Source organism: Maniola hyperantus, chromosome 17 (genome assembly GCF_902806685.2).
Source record: "Maniola hyperantus chromosome 17, iAphHyp1.2, whole genome shotgun sequence".
Lineage (NCBI taxonomy): Eukaryota > Metazoa > Arthropoda > Insecta > Lepidoptera > Nymphalidae > Maniola > Maniola hyperantus.
Genome location: NC_048552.1, coordinates 12,485,472 through 12,500,715, shown reverse-complemented (window position 1 = coordinate 12,500,715; position 15,244 = coordinate 12,485,472). Strand labels below are relative to the sequence as shown.

Sequence of the window (15,244 nt, the reverse complement as noted above, 5' to 3'; positions counted from 1 at the left end):
TCACATGTTGACTCCAGGAAAATTCTAAATCTCACCTATCGGTGTTGCCAGACGCAACCCGAGTGTGGCCGCTCTCAGTTAGTTTGATCATGAAGCCAATTCATTTTTGAATATTTGCGGAACCTAAGGATATATTATAAGAACCGTTTTGTTAATGACTTAACAATAAACAAATGATATTATGGTTTTATTTAATTATTTTGTTTTATTTTTACGACAATTGACAACGAAGCAAACGCCATCTATTGTGGCTCGAATGAACTCTGAACATCGACCCACGCGTAGTTCTGCACCTTGATGCTAGGTGGCACCAACATACTTTGAACAAAATAGATTTTAATTAAAAGCGAAACGCTAATTAGTAGTTCAAAATTTACAACGTCACACTGTCTATGTGGACAACAAAAATTGTGCATGTTATAAGTCCCGCAAATTGCTAATGGCCGCCATTTTAGTGACGTCAGCACTATACAAATGTTTCGAGCTGATGGTATATTTTTACTTAAATATACGTCAAATGACGTCAATATGGCGTCATTTCGATGTTAATGAGACATAGTTCCAGCGCAATAGCAATTTGCGGGACTTATACTTTTACTATTGGTACGTGCGGTTGAAGTAAAACTAAACGCACGCGGGTTTCCATTCTCGAAAATAAGTAGAATAGGAAGGAAAGATTAGGCAAAAAGTTTTATAATAAGTAGTATTATTTGACGGCCAAAACAGCTGTTCTGTTTGGCGGCCGTTTACGCTTATATCAGTCACATTGTACAATTTTATAATGAAAGAGATTGATGGTTGATCAACAACCATACATCTCTGGTAAATCATTAAAAAACTGTACAAAATCTTGACTTATTTATATTATGAAAAGCACGGTTGGACTTCAAATATTTTGTTTTTCATTTCATTGTACTCTTATTTTTTACTGTCCCGAAATAGCACTTTGCAGTGTTGTTACCATAGTGCACATAATCAGATGAATACTGAAAATAGAAGACGAACGAAAATAAAATAGACAAAAAATAACATGTGTTGGGATAGGAGGACTCTGTAAGGTGACGACCATTGTCAATTAAATTGTTGACCAATTTGAAGGCCCCCTATGTAGGTACAAGTAACCTTAGGCAGTGGTCCGACCGCGCCGGCGAGAAAACGACTAACTATCGGCGATTTTCTCTCTCAAGAAACGCACAATAAATGTACATTCCGTGTAAACAAAAGAGATGCATAATATAGTTTATCGCTCACCGACAAAACTAGTAAAGCGAGTGGTCGCCGGCAGTGTGAACAGTCAAAGAGCAAATTTTGATATATGCATCTCTTTCGTTTAAACACGGAATGTAGGTACCTACATTTATTGTGCGTTTCTTGAAAGAGAAAATCGCCGATAGTTAGTCGTTTTCTCGCCGGCGGTCGGACCACTGCCTATGGGCAAAGATAAAAATTCCACAGATTAATTAATAATAACTAAGTACTAGTTTATTCATAGCACGCCGCAAGATGTCTAGAGGCCCGTCCTGTATCTAAGGATGCCATAAGCCTGTTTAAATCCGTAAGGCTAAACGCGCATTGCGATGCGATTTTTTTTGCAATGTGAATATTATAAATATTATTCCTACGCGCACCACACTTTATTTTCGCACCACGAAAGACAGGCCAAAATCAGTGAATACTGTACCAACATTAACAAGACGTTAGACGAACATTTAATAAATTATATCATATAGAGTGAACATCTAAATATCGATTCAAAAAAGAAAATACCTATGCATAATTTACTACTTATATTACATGAAAGGATGGCGATGTTTTCCGCAGTGCGCGGGACTCTAGTATTTTTCCATATACCTAACACAAAAAATCTTACGAGTTTGCATCGCACCGCAATTGCGAATATTATTAATTTTTTTCGCAGTGCGTAGATGCTAAAGTATTTTGATAGTTCACAGATTTGCGATTTTTTTTCGCAACGATTTATTTTCGTCGTGCGCGCTTAGTCTTAGTTCTTGAAGACTGTATAACTTGCTTTTGCTTTTATTAATTTTCCTTTTATGTTATTGTTTATGTTAACCGACTTCCAAAAAGGAAGTGGTTCTCAATTCAGCCCGTTTCGACAGAGGATGTTTCGGTGGTGGTCCCATAAAAACTTCTAGATCCAACTCCTCAATCCTGATGCTGCAGGGTTACTGCCCGCCGCAGTTATCAGGACGACAAGTTATCACGAAGTGTTCATAGTGAATTAATGTTGTAGGTACCAAGCAACAACTTTATGCTTGAACTCCAAGTCCCAACTCCTCAACCCTGATGATGTAGGGTACAACACTCCTAAACTATAGTGATTCAGGAACTGCGGATGATGCAATATTATTTTGATGCCAAGCATAGACTACACCATTGAATTTCGGATCCCAACTCCTCAATGCTGCTGAATTGATATTTCAGGTACCAAGCAATGACTAGGTAGTTACACTAAAAAGCTTAAAATAAAAAAAAAAATTAGAAAAACCAACTTCCAAAACCACTACCCACAAAGTAAAAAATAACTTTTGTTTCTAGTTTCAACACGAGTAGGTCTAGGTATGTATGTATGAAGTCGGGCGAGCCTAAAAGATACTAGAAATCAAAGCGTGTATGTAGCTCGCTCGACTTCAACATACACACGTGTTGAAACTAGAAACAAAAGTTATTTTTAGGGTTCCGTACCTCAAGAGGAACATGAGTATCCATATTAATTATGGCATGAGTATTTTACATTGCGATAATCCAGTTATAGATAAAATAAAAGATTACAGATTGACGTTTTGACAGGTGTTGCCACTTAACCTCATAAGATACCTAAGTATGTTTTTTTTGCTTTGATAAACAACAAACAAAGCAATTTTTTAAATGAAAATGTTACAATAAAACTCAAAGCCTTATCTAATTCTCTAAATAAAATCGTATCGGATCCTCGTCATCGTATGGGAACGCTTAATAAAAATTTAGCGTTCCCATACGATACCAATTGCCATGTAGAAACCAAAGGGGTACGTGTTTAATAAAAACGTTAGCCCGCTTCCATCTTAGATTTTAGAGCCTCAATAGCTCAACGGGTAAAGAAGTGGACTGAAAACCGAAAGGTTGACGGTTCAAACCCCGCCCGTTGCACTATTGTCGTACCTACTCCTAGCACAAGCTTGACGCTTAGTTGGAGAGGAAAGGGGAATATTAGTCATTTAACATGGCTAAATATTCTTTTTCAAAAAAAAAAAAAAAAAGATTCCATCATCACTTGGTGAGATTGCAGTCAAGGGCTAACTTGTATTTGAATAAAAAAATTATGTCATAGTATATTGCAGTCCTGCGCATTGCTGGACCCTCAGACTAAGTATTAAGAAGACTTGGCATTAAAATAATATACCTTGTTAGAGCAAGCTAGGTGTATAGAAAAGCTCTGAAGAGTGACAGAGACATAAACACAGTTTTTTGTCTTTGTCATAGTTTAGCTTTTTTTTTGTTGGGCACGTTGTAGTTTGTGCCCAACAAACCTCTGTGATAGTAATTTATTGAGAATATTACGAGTTTTTATTTAGTTTTCTGTTTCAAATTTAGTATTGAAGGTATGTAGAAGCCATTTATGGTGCTTCGCTGTGTAAAAGTTGTAGCGAACGCAAATTATGAAACACCTTTATACGTGAGTATTATTTCTTTTGTTGTTTTGTCCCTTTCGGGTATGTGTGCGTCTGACAAGTCTCTTGATACTTAGTCTGAGGCTGGACCAATGTAATCTTTGCATACCGTAGATAGAGTAATAAAGGTAGATTGAAGTACTGTGTAACCGCGTATGAGATAGCGATATCACGACGTAACGATGAATAACACGACAATTATTACCATTGTTTAGTAGTCAATATTTGTATTAACCGATCAACAATATTTGTATTGAACGTTTTTATGTGAAAACAAGTAAATAACTAATGAGAAATACCATTACGCCACGAATTCTCAAAGTTTGTTTTGCAACTAAAGTTGCATTCCTTGTATGTATTCTTGAAAAAAACAGTTACACTATAAGGGACAAAAAATAGGTTAGCTGCGTCTCTGTTTATCACATTAGTAACTTTATCTGTGCTCTCTTTGTAGTGTGAATGAGAAAGCAAACGTTCCTGTATCTACCTTTATTACTCTATCTACGTTGCATAGGTATCTACTGATGGATGCGCTTTGAGATAAGAGATAGGACGAGACTATATAGCTTTTCAATAACACACTCGAAGATAACATCTCATCTTAAAAGATTTTTTTAATCTCTATCATCCGCCGGGACTCTACCTGTCTGCGTGTAGGTACCCTACAAGTTTATTATCAATCTGTTGATGGTTTTTGACTGATTTGTTTACGATAAAGTCAGATTAGATTCCCGGCAGGAAACAACTTGAACTGAGGTAGATATGAGTGTATGACCATAGGGTGTAGCTTTATTACATATTATACTAGCTGATGCCCACGACTTGGTTCACGTGGATTTAGGTTTTTAAAAATCCCGTGGGAACTCTTTGATTTTCCGGGATAAAAGTAGCCTTAAAGACCTGGAGAGTGACATAGGCTACTTTTGCAAAAAATCACGTCGACCTCGACGGAACGCCGAAAATCACTTGCTTTAACGATAAAAGTAAAACATCGCGCGGAAACCTGCCTACCTAGAGTCCTCCATAATGTTCTCAAAGGTGTGTGAAGTCTGCCAATCCGCACTTGGTCAGCGTGGTAGAACTATGGCGAAACCCTTCTCATTCTGACAGGGGACTTGTATTCAGTAGTGAGCCAGCAATGCGTTGATGATGATGATGATGATGATGATGATGATATTACGTCTGTGGAAGGTATACCTACGCAAATATAATAAAACTATGAATAATTAATCCCTAATTCGATACCCATATTATTATAAATGCGAAAGTGTGTTTGTTTGTTGGTTTATTGGTTTGTCCTTCAATCACTTCGCAACGGAGCAACGGAGCAACGGATCAGCGTGATGTTTTGCATGGGTATAGTCAAAGACCTGGAGAGTGACATAGGCTACTTTTTATCCCGGAAGATTATTAAAGAGTTCCCACGGGATTTTCAAAAACGTAAATTCACGGGCATCAGCTAGTAACTACATAATCGTAGGTAAAGTAACTTAATAAAGAAACACCTTTTGTATGTTTTATTAATATTACTTACTGTAAGTAGGTAGGTACCTACCTACCTATTCAGATTTTTGAAGAGTTCACTAACAACTAGGTAAGTACCTATCTGTCGAGTGTCGGGAGATAAAAGATTAAGGTTTCCGCAAGATAATGTCAGGGACTGATTCGGGAATTTACGTGTTGACTGATTAAACTAAAATGATGAGATTTGACTATAAACACGTGTAAGAATATGAATATCCGTAAGTATACTATACGTATAATAGCTAAAAACTCAAGATTTTCTAGATAGGTACCACTTGGGTATTACCTATAATTAGGTAGGTTTAGAATTGGGCCTTGGGCCTTGGACTGCATTCGAAATGCTCCTCAAAAGTTTTGAGGAACATATTAAGTATTTGCAGACGGTTATTCGTTCCTCGAATACAGAAAGTACCTAGGTAGGTAGGGGAACTGTTTGATTTTCTGGGACAAAAGTATACGGTCTATGTCATTTCCTGGGATGCAATCTGTATCAAAATCGGTTAAACAGATGGGCCGTGAAGACAGACAGACACACTGGCATATTTTATAACATCAGTATAGATTAGGATTTACGCGAAACTTTTTAAATGTCATCCTAAAAACCGCCGCTGTTAAAACAATGTTTAGAAAACAAATGAAAGAACCGGTATTTGAATCGTAAATTGCATGTACGGACAGACATGTACCTAAAATCTTGTTGTCATTTTTATTTTTTTTTTAATTCTGGCAACACAAAACATCAAGCATCAAGTGTCAAATTCGTCAACGTAACGTAAGCTGCGCTTAGTTTTGTTGTGAATTATTTTAGAATTTCAAAATAAATATAGAAAAACTAAATGGAAATGGGTGATAAGCCGCCAGAGGATAGTTACATATCCGTAGTTGACGATGAGCCGGTGTTCTTCGAGCTACTCAAGTGGGATTCGACGCAAACGCAAAAACAACCGGAGCCTCGGAGTTTGGAAAAAGCAAAAAGTCCTGAGAAAAGCGTGCCTAAACCAAGAGACGAATCCGATCCGTTTGATTTGAGTGATGCCGCGTTTGTAGAGTCATATAGACTTTCAAAAGGTCTGGCGCGAAACCTCTGTGAAGAGTTGAAGCCAGTTATGCCTGAGTCTACCAAGTCAATCGAATTTTCTGTGGAGAGTAAAGTAAGTAAACCTCTTCCAAATTGCTAATAAGGTAAATTGCCTATAAAAGATATGAAATACTAGTTAAATATTTTGTTATTGTTAATTATTTATTTTTGTAGTTTACTTTGTCTTATTTTTTTTGTAATATGCAATGGGCTCTCGTAGCAACACAACTTTTCTGTGTATATAAGATGTACCTAGTAGTGCAACTTATTTATATTCCCAAGCTTTCTGAAACTCATGTGTTCAACATTCCCTCTGAGGCATAGAGGAAGCAAAATGGCTGAATCTCTGGCTGGATCTCTGGGAGTCAACATAATTTAACTAGCGTAATTGACTGATAATTGCTGCAACTAGGCAACATCCTTCAAGTAATATAATATTTAAAAAAAATTTTGGAGACCCACATTTTTAGATGTAACATCTGTCAGATTACTAAATAATTTTAAATACATATCAAAAATTGCGTAACCGGCAGGAATCGAACCTGCATCTTCTGGGTTCGCGCCCGATGCCTTGACCACTCGGCCACGGTTTCGCTTACCGCCAGTGACGAAATTTGTGATACGCATGTTCTCTCAGTACTGAAGCGACAGTTTAATGCCATCTAGTAGCGACACTTTGCAGTTATCAAAACTACTTTCAAACTGTTTTTGATATGTATTTAAAATTATTCAGTAATTTCCTTGAAGTGTAGGTAAAAACACTAAAAAATTATAAAAAATATCTGTCAGATCGATTTTCATGGTATAAAATGTAGTTTATGTCACCCGGACCATAACAACAAATCAATTGACACCTCATTCATCAACATCAGTCCAGTAGTTTAGGTGCTATGGATATAGCCATGCCTACACATATAGATACAAACATACATAGACTGCTAAAATCATAACCCTTCCTTTTGGTTTAGCCGTTGCTGTAAAAATATATTGATTACATACTTCACAGGTACTTTAAGACCAAAAAGTGATGATAGTGGTTAAGATGTTGGCCTCCTATTCGGGAGATCAGGGGTTCAATCCTGGGCATGCCCCTATTAATTGTTGGAGTTATGTGCATTTTAAGCACTTAAATATCACTCTTCTAACAGTGAAAGAAAACATTGTGAGGAAACATGCATGCCTGAGAGTTCGCCATAATGTTCTCAAAAGTGTGTAAAGTCTTCCAATCTGTAATTGTCCAGTGTGGTAGATAGCCTTAGGGCCGGTTGTTTCAACAAATTTTGACGGACACGTAACCTTTAAATATGGCGCTAACGAACGTAAGTAAAGAAAAAGCGTTGATTCAGCATCTATTAGCGCTAACGTTCGTTAAAAAGTTACGTTTACGTTAACCAGTGCTGACACCATTGGTGATCGTCAAATCAGTTCGTAACTTCATACTTCCTACAAACGTAATATTTTATTTACAAATAATAATGGAATCATTTGAATTTAATGCTTTTAATGGTAGTTTTTTTGAAGATGAAAGAGAATTTTAAAAAAAGAAAAAGTGTTTAAAATGCGAAGTAGCAATATCAATAACTATATAATTCAATATAAAATGAAATAAAAAAGGATACGGAAAAGTGAGTTAATTTTTAGGGTTAGTTTCGTAACCAGAATAACAATGACGAACAGTTTTTTGTGCAATGACGCAACGCTCTTAAATTAACAAATGTTAAAATTCGTCTACGTCTGTTAAATTTTAACGAACGTATCTTACGAAGACCAATGGTTTGAAACAACCGGCCCTAAATCTTTCACATTCTGAGAGTAGACCCGTGCTCAGTAGTGAGCCATCAATGGGTTGGGATGATAGGTACTTTCTTGTAGCTTTAGTTTTAAGTTCGCGTAAAAATTATCACCACTATCGTCATCTTACAAATACTACTACCGATTATCAAAAAATGTAATTTAATACCTATTTTGGATAAACTTTTTTGACTTTGACTTTGACTTTTGACTTGTCCACAGATGTTGGCAGCTCTCTCTTTCTACGCCACAGGTAAATACCAGAAGTCCATAGGTGGGAAGACAGATCCGAGTATAACACAGTACTTCGTGTCCACCGCCGTGAGCCAGGTCACGGAGGCCATGAACCACCCCACCATTGTGAAGAAGTACATACATTTCCCTCATTTGAGGAATGAGCGGGAGGTTATTAAGAATGGGTAATTATATATAATTAGGAGTTTGTTTGTTTAGCCTTCATTTTTAGAGTTCCATGCCTCAATAGGAAAAAATTAACCCTTATAGGATCACGCTGAAAAAAATATTAAAACCCAACAAAGATTTACAAAGTTACAGGCGTTTTAATTTTGGAGTGGGAGGGTCTTCTATCCCTTTCTCGCAAAACGAAAATTTGTATGAAACCGCACGAAGCTACTATCGCATTAGTAAAGTGTGAGGTCAAAATTCTATTTCGCTATCTCTGTCTGATCAGAAATATTGAAATACTTTTTGTTATTTGATCGATTTAATTAGTTTTTTTCAGTTTACGTCACTATTTTTATCCTTGTCTAAATATATAAAAGGAACAGGTGACTGACTGACTGATCTATCAACGCACAGCTCAAACTACTGGACAAATCAAGCTAAAATTGTGCATGGAGATACCTATTATGACGTAGGCATCCGCTAAGAAAGGAATTCTGAAAATTCAACCCCTAAGGGAGTGAAATAGGGGTTTGAAATTTGTGTAGTCCACGCGGACGAAGTCGCGAGCATAAGCTAGTTTATAATAAAGTAATAAAAAAATTGGAGTCAAATACCCAATTTGCAGGTTCTACATGAAGTATGGCATTCCCAACGTGGTGGGCTGCGTGGACTGCATGCACGTGCCCATCGCCCGGCCTGATGACGACCAGAAGAAGCACTTCAACAAGTCCTACCACTCCAAGAAAGTACAGATTGTGAGTTCCATTCATAACTTACTATAGCTGACGCCTGTGACATCGTCCGCGTGGACAACACAAACCACTATTTCCACCCCCTTACGGGTTGAATTTTCAAAAATCCCTTTTTAGTGGATGCCTACGTCATAATAGCTACCTGCATGCCAAATTTCAGCCCGATCCATCCAGTAGTTTGAGAAAAACACTTTTCAGGCGAAAAATCGCATGTGAAACCACTGAGAAGAAAAATAATAATTTCACATGAAAATGATTTCAAATTAGCAATCATGCCCATCTCTATTAGCTAGTCACTACAAATATTATAAATGCAAACGTGTGTTTGTTTGTTAGTTTGTCCTTCAATCACGTCACAACAGAGCAACGGATCGACGTGATTTTTTGCATGGGTATAGTTAAAGACCTGGAGAGTGACATAGGCTACTTTTTATTCCGGGAAATCAAAAAGTTCCCATGGGATTTTTAAAACCCCGGGGTTCGTACCATGCGTTCGAAGTAGCGGGCATCAGCTAGTCTCTATATATAAAAATGGATCGCTGAATGTGTTGCTGATCGCAAATCTCGAGAACAGCTGAACCGATTTCGCTAATTCTTTTTTTATGGACTTTCTTTTACACAAGTTTAAAAAATGTGTTAAAAGTATGCTCCTAAAAAAAGCATATTATACAGTTGAAAACTATGTAAATGATAAAAAAGCTTGGATTTGACTCGCTCCAGCAATGCACGGGGCTGCAATGGCTTGTATAGTATGGTATAATAACATTGTAAATTGAAAAATTAAAAAGAGCAACCGCCGATTTTCTTGCTGGTTCTTCTCGGTAGGAACGGCATTCTGAACCAGTGGTAAATTAAATAAAACATATTCTATTCTTTTCTATAATATTCCTTGAAGTACGCGGAAGGTTCTTAGGGAGAGAAAAATTTAAAAAATTTGAATCGACTATTAAGCGGAACGAAGTTCGCCAGGGCAGCTAGTTTCAAATAAATTTAATTTTCTCCATCACAGATTTGTGACAGCCATATGAGCATACTAAGCGTGGACGCCAAGCCGGGCGGCTCCCTCTCACACGACGCGATCCTCAGCCAGCACGCTGTGACAATTGATCTCCAAAGCCTCAACCATGCCCGAGAACTGTGCTGGCTTATTGGTAAGACAATGGTACAGTGCGTCGTGCGACAAGGCTACCTTGGCGCGTGGCGAAAATCGGAACTAACCAGCAATGCACGGGCCTGCAATGGCTTGTATACTTAGTATGGTATAACAACATTGTAAATTGAAAAATTAAAAAGAGCATCCGCCGACTTTCTAGCTGGTTCTTCTCGGTAGGAACGGCATTCCGAACCAGTGGTAAATTAAAACTACCTGACTATTCATAAGCACTTGTAAAAAGTTTACTTGAATAAAACATATTCTATTCTATTCTAACGTTGCTGTCAAGTGTTTCTTTTGTTCTTGTATGGTTCTTGTTTGAACATTCTAAGCCTTTGGTCTCCAACAGCGCCCCCTGTCAATGGCATTCAAGTGCCAAGAGAACCTTGTTGCACTGTACTGATTTTGAGCAGAACTAAATTTTAGAGTATTCGCATCCTCTTCTTACTAATGTAATATGAAAAGGACAGACACAGTTTCACAGTTTTAAATTTAATTTAGAGCTGTCAAACCTCGTGACTTTAGCTGCCAGTCGCGAACCTCTTGTTTAAAATTGAAGCGTGCACTAAAATTTAGAGACTTTAAATGTAAAGTTCATGTTCTGTCCCTTTTTAGCAATATTAAAAGGAGGAGGATGCAGATACTCTAAATTTAGTTTAAAGAAAGACAACGGAATCGGCGCCAATATTGCCTTATCAGCGCCAATATGATTTGATAAATTTACCAAATCACATATTAGATGGCGCTGTAATTAAAATGTGTTAACGAAAAATTTTACGATTTTTTTTGTGATGTAACCACAAATTCACGGTTTTCGGGTTTATTCCTTTACTTGTGCTATAAGACCTAAATATCTACCAAATTCCATGATTCTAGGTCAACGGGAAGTACCCTATAGGTTTTCTTGACAGACACGACGAACAGACGGACATACAGACAGACAACAAAGTGATCCTATAAGGGTTCCTTTTTTCCTTTTGAGTTACGGAAACCTAAAAATTACAAATTTTGATTCCAGGTGGCAGCCATTACTTCCAAAAGAGCTACCTAATGACGCCAGTACCAAAAATCACAAAGAAATCCCCCCTCTCCCCAGAGAAGTACTACACGAACATGCACGCACAAGCACACAGCACCGTCACCGACACGATAAAACAGTTGAAGTCGAGATGGAAATGCCTCCAAGCGACGTGTAACAAACAATTCGACCCCTCAACTGTATCCATGATGATAGTAGCTTGCTGTGTGTTGCACAACATATGTAACTCCCATGGTTTGCCCGTGGTACAAATGAATCCCACGGAAGAACGGTTAGAAGCTATGAAGCAAAGGGTGGCAAATGCGTCGGTGCCGCGTAAACACAATGAAGATGCAGGTGGATTGCAGGCAAGGAGTGCGCTGATTGAGAGACTGTGGAATGAACGCAGGTTAGTCGTCTACTACCTTAAAAAAATTAATCCTATCCTGAATCACTTAGATTAGTTGGTCTTATCCCAAATGACCTAAGTCAGTCGATTATCTATCCCGAATGACCCAGGTTAGTCGAGTACCTATCCCGATTCTCAAATAACCTTGCTAAGTAGAGTATATATCCCAAATGATCTTAGTAAGTCCAGTATCTATCCCAAATGACCTTACTAAGTCAAGTATCTATCCCGAATGTCCTTGGTAAGTCTAGCTTGTTGTGTATTGCACAACATATTATGTAACGCCCGTGGTACAAATGAATCCCACGGAAGAACGGTTAGAAGCTATGAAGCAAAGGGTGGCAAATGCGTCGGTGCCGCGTAAACACAATGAAGATGCAGGTGGATTGCAGGCAAGGAGTGCGCTGATTGAGAGACTGTGGAATGAACGCAGGTTAGTCGTCTACTACCTTAAAAAAATTAATCCTATCCTGAATCACTTAGATTAGTTGGTCTTATCCCAAATGACCTAAGTCAGTCGATTATCTATCCCGAATGACCCAGGTTAGTCGAGTACCTATCCCGATTCTCAAATAACCTTGCTAAGTAGAGTATATATCCCAAATGATCTTAGTAAGTCCAGTATCTATCCCAAATGACCTTACTAAGTCAAGTATCTATCCCGAATGTCCTTGGTAAGTCTAGCTTGTTGTGTATTGCACAACATATTATGTAACGCCCGTGGTACAAATGAATCCCACGGAAGAACGGTTAGAAGCTATGAAGCAAAGGGTGGCAAATGCGTCGGTGCCGCGTAAACACAATGAAGATGCTGGTGGATTGCAATTTGCTGGCGAGGAGTGCGCTGATTGAGAGACTGTGGAATGAACGCAGGTTGGTTATCTTATAAAAATGTAATCCTATCCCGAATGACTTAGATCAGTTGGTAACTGATCCCGTAAGTCCTAGGTCAGTCAGTCTAGTATCTATCCTGAGTGACCTTGGTCAGTCGAGTGTCTATCCTGAATGACCTTGGTAAGTCAAGTATCTGTTTCCAATGACCTTGGTAAGTCGAGTATCAATCCCAAATGACCTTGGTAAGTCGAGTATCTATCCCAAATGACTTTGGTAAGTCGAGTATATATCCCGAATGACCTTGGTAAGTCGAGTATCTATCCCAAATGACCTTGGTAAGTTGAGTATCTATCCCAAATTATCTTGGTAAATCGAGTTTCTATCCTGAATCACCTTGGTAATTTGAATATCTATTCCAAATTACCTGGGTAATTTGAGTATTTATCCCGAGTGACCTAGTCCAGACCTATCTCCTATCTCATTTGCCTTAGGTTAGTTAAATACCAAGTCATGATTCTCATTCTGATTCATACATCCTTTGACCTTGTAATCACATTTTATTTCTGTTTTATTCCAGGGTCGCACCAGAATCTTGTTCCAACTCAAAGAAAAGAATGTCGAAAAAGGACAGGATAGTGGAGCCTATACCTCCTCAGCAGCATTTACACGCGATGCCTCCTCAGCATCAGACCCTGCACGAGGAGCCGAAGCGACCCCGCATACTCCTGAACAACCCCTACGGTATAGGGGTCGCAGTTCCACCGCCTTGGCCGCATTATCCCCAACATTAGTGGAACGAGTAATACACTAGATGTCGTTGTATGGAGTTTGATTGCGCTGAAGAGGTTTCATTCACAGATGTTATGTGAAGAAAGTTGGATTTGAAGCTACTTACTCCACAGCATCTGCTAGAAAATAATATTCATCGACCTTTAGAATGAGATTTCGGCTTTGTAGAGCTTTGTCTCTGTCACGCTTATCTATGTGACGTTTTGTCAGTCTCAACAACAAAGACAATCTCTTTCTAAAGGTCGTTTTTCCGCTGCGTACTGTTTAACCATTGCTCTCCGTAACTTACACATTCAAAGCTAGATGTCGCTGTACGGATTTCAATCGCGCTGGAAAAATTATCATCCACAGAAGATACCTACATGAAAAAAAGTATAATTTTGTCGTAACTTACTTCACAAACCTGGCAAGAAGAGATGCCGCTCCACATCAAAGCTGATCAAAAAGACCCCCGGGGTATACTTAAAGCGACCCCTACGGGATAGGGGCTTGGTTACATTAGTGTTATAAGTTCAATCATCACCGTCAGTAACTTACGTGTTCAAAACTGTCGCTGTACAGAAATAGAGCGCGCTAGTATAAATACTTAACAAAATAATGGCAGTATTAAAGAGATCTGTAAATATATATAAGAAGTTAGAGATAATATTTTACAAATACATAGGATTAAAAAAAATTATATAAGTGATATTGATAAAAATAGAATGTTGCCTAATAACATTAAAATGCAAATTTTTTTGACAGAATTATGTGACTTTATGAATAATTATTATGATTTTATAAAAAAAATATTATAATTTTTATATGAAATGTTTCAGAATATAGGTGCAGTATACAAAATTTTGTATTTTGCTAAGAAAATACGTACTTATGTCATCTGAACTCAAATGTACTATTATACTTTTTATTATACAAAGTTCCTTTTTATCTAAGCGGATAGTTTTATTTATAACGCGTAAAATTTAACCCCTCACGCGCCATTTTAACTTTTTCTGTCAAATTTTATGTCAAAAGTACGATTTTAGTCCTTATTTTAAAGGTGAACCGTACTTTTGACATAATACATACTATTCTGAAGAAAATATATGTGATAGCCTAGTGGTTAGGACGTCCGCCTTCTAATCGGAGGTCGGGGTTCGATCCCGGGCACGCACCTCTATCTTTTCGGAGTTATGTGCGTTTTAAGTAATTAAATATCACTCGCTTTAACGGCGAAGGAAAACATCGTGAGAAAACCTGCATGTCAGAGTTCTCCATAATGTTCTCAAAGGTGTGCGAAGTCTACCAATCCTCACATGGCCAGCGTGGTAGACTATGGCCAAAACCTTTCTCTCTGAGAGCTCTGTAGTGAGCCGGTGATGGGTTGATCATGATGATGAATATTTTTTACACCTTTGTTAAGTACCTGTTATCTCCTAAAGCCACCATGATACAAACGAACGTTCCTCCCAGTTTTGGGGACAATATTATGAAGAGAAAGTTTCTCTTCATATTGTCCCCAAAACTGGGAGGTTTTATAAAATAACGAAGATCTAGCACGCGCTGGCTCTCTCTATTATATTTTTGTTGGTTTCCTTATGCGCCGATTTTTCAATCACTTCAATGGTCAAATAACTTTTATCTGAGGAATAAATATGTTTTGACAGATTTCCTATACAACTGTTCGCTTATTGCTCAGATAAAATTTATTTGACGATTAAAAAATGGGCTCTAAATAAAAAAAACCGGCCAAGTGCGAGTCAGGCTCGCGCAATGAGGGTTCCGTACTACAGTCGTATTTTTTCGACATTTTGCACGACAATTCAAAAACTATGATGCAT

The 15,244-nt window shown here is 37.9% G+C and overlaps 1 protein-coding gene across 1 annotated transcript; it reads left to right on the top strand.

The window, feature by feature from the left end:
* The first annotated feature begins 5,934 nt into the window (after positions 1-5,934).
* On the top strand, positions 5,935-14,356 carry LOC117989890 (putative nuclease HARBI1). Its single transcript, XM_034977285.2, has 6 exons — positions 5,935-6,346; positions 8,287-8,483; positions 9,095-9,224; positions 10,231-10,372; positions 11,393-11,801; positions 13,213-14,356. The coding sequence occupies exons 1-6, from the start codon at positions 6,032-6,034 to the stop codon at positions 13,424-13,426; spliced, it is 1,407 nt and encodes a 468-aa protein (XP_034833176.1). The 5' UTR covers positions 5,935-6,031; the 3' UTR covers positions 13,427-14,356.
* The last annotated feature ends 888 nt before the right edge of the window (positions 14,357-15,244 follow it).

Coding starts and splice junctions, on each gene's coding strand:
- LOC117989890 (XM_034977285.2), top strand. CDS start 6,032: ATGGAAATGGGTGATAAGCCGCCAGAGGATAGTTACATATCCGTAGTT. Junction 6,347..8,286: donor AATTTTCTGTGGAGAGTAAA/GTAAGTAAACCT, acceptor ACTTGTCCACAG/ATGTTGGCAGCTCTCTCTTT. Junction 10,373..11,392: donor AGAACTGTGCTGGCTTATTG/GTAAGACAATGG, acceptor TTTTGATTCCAG/GTGGCAGCCATTACTTCCAA.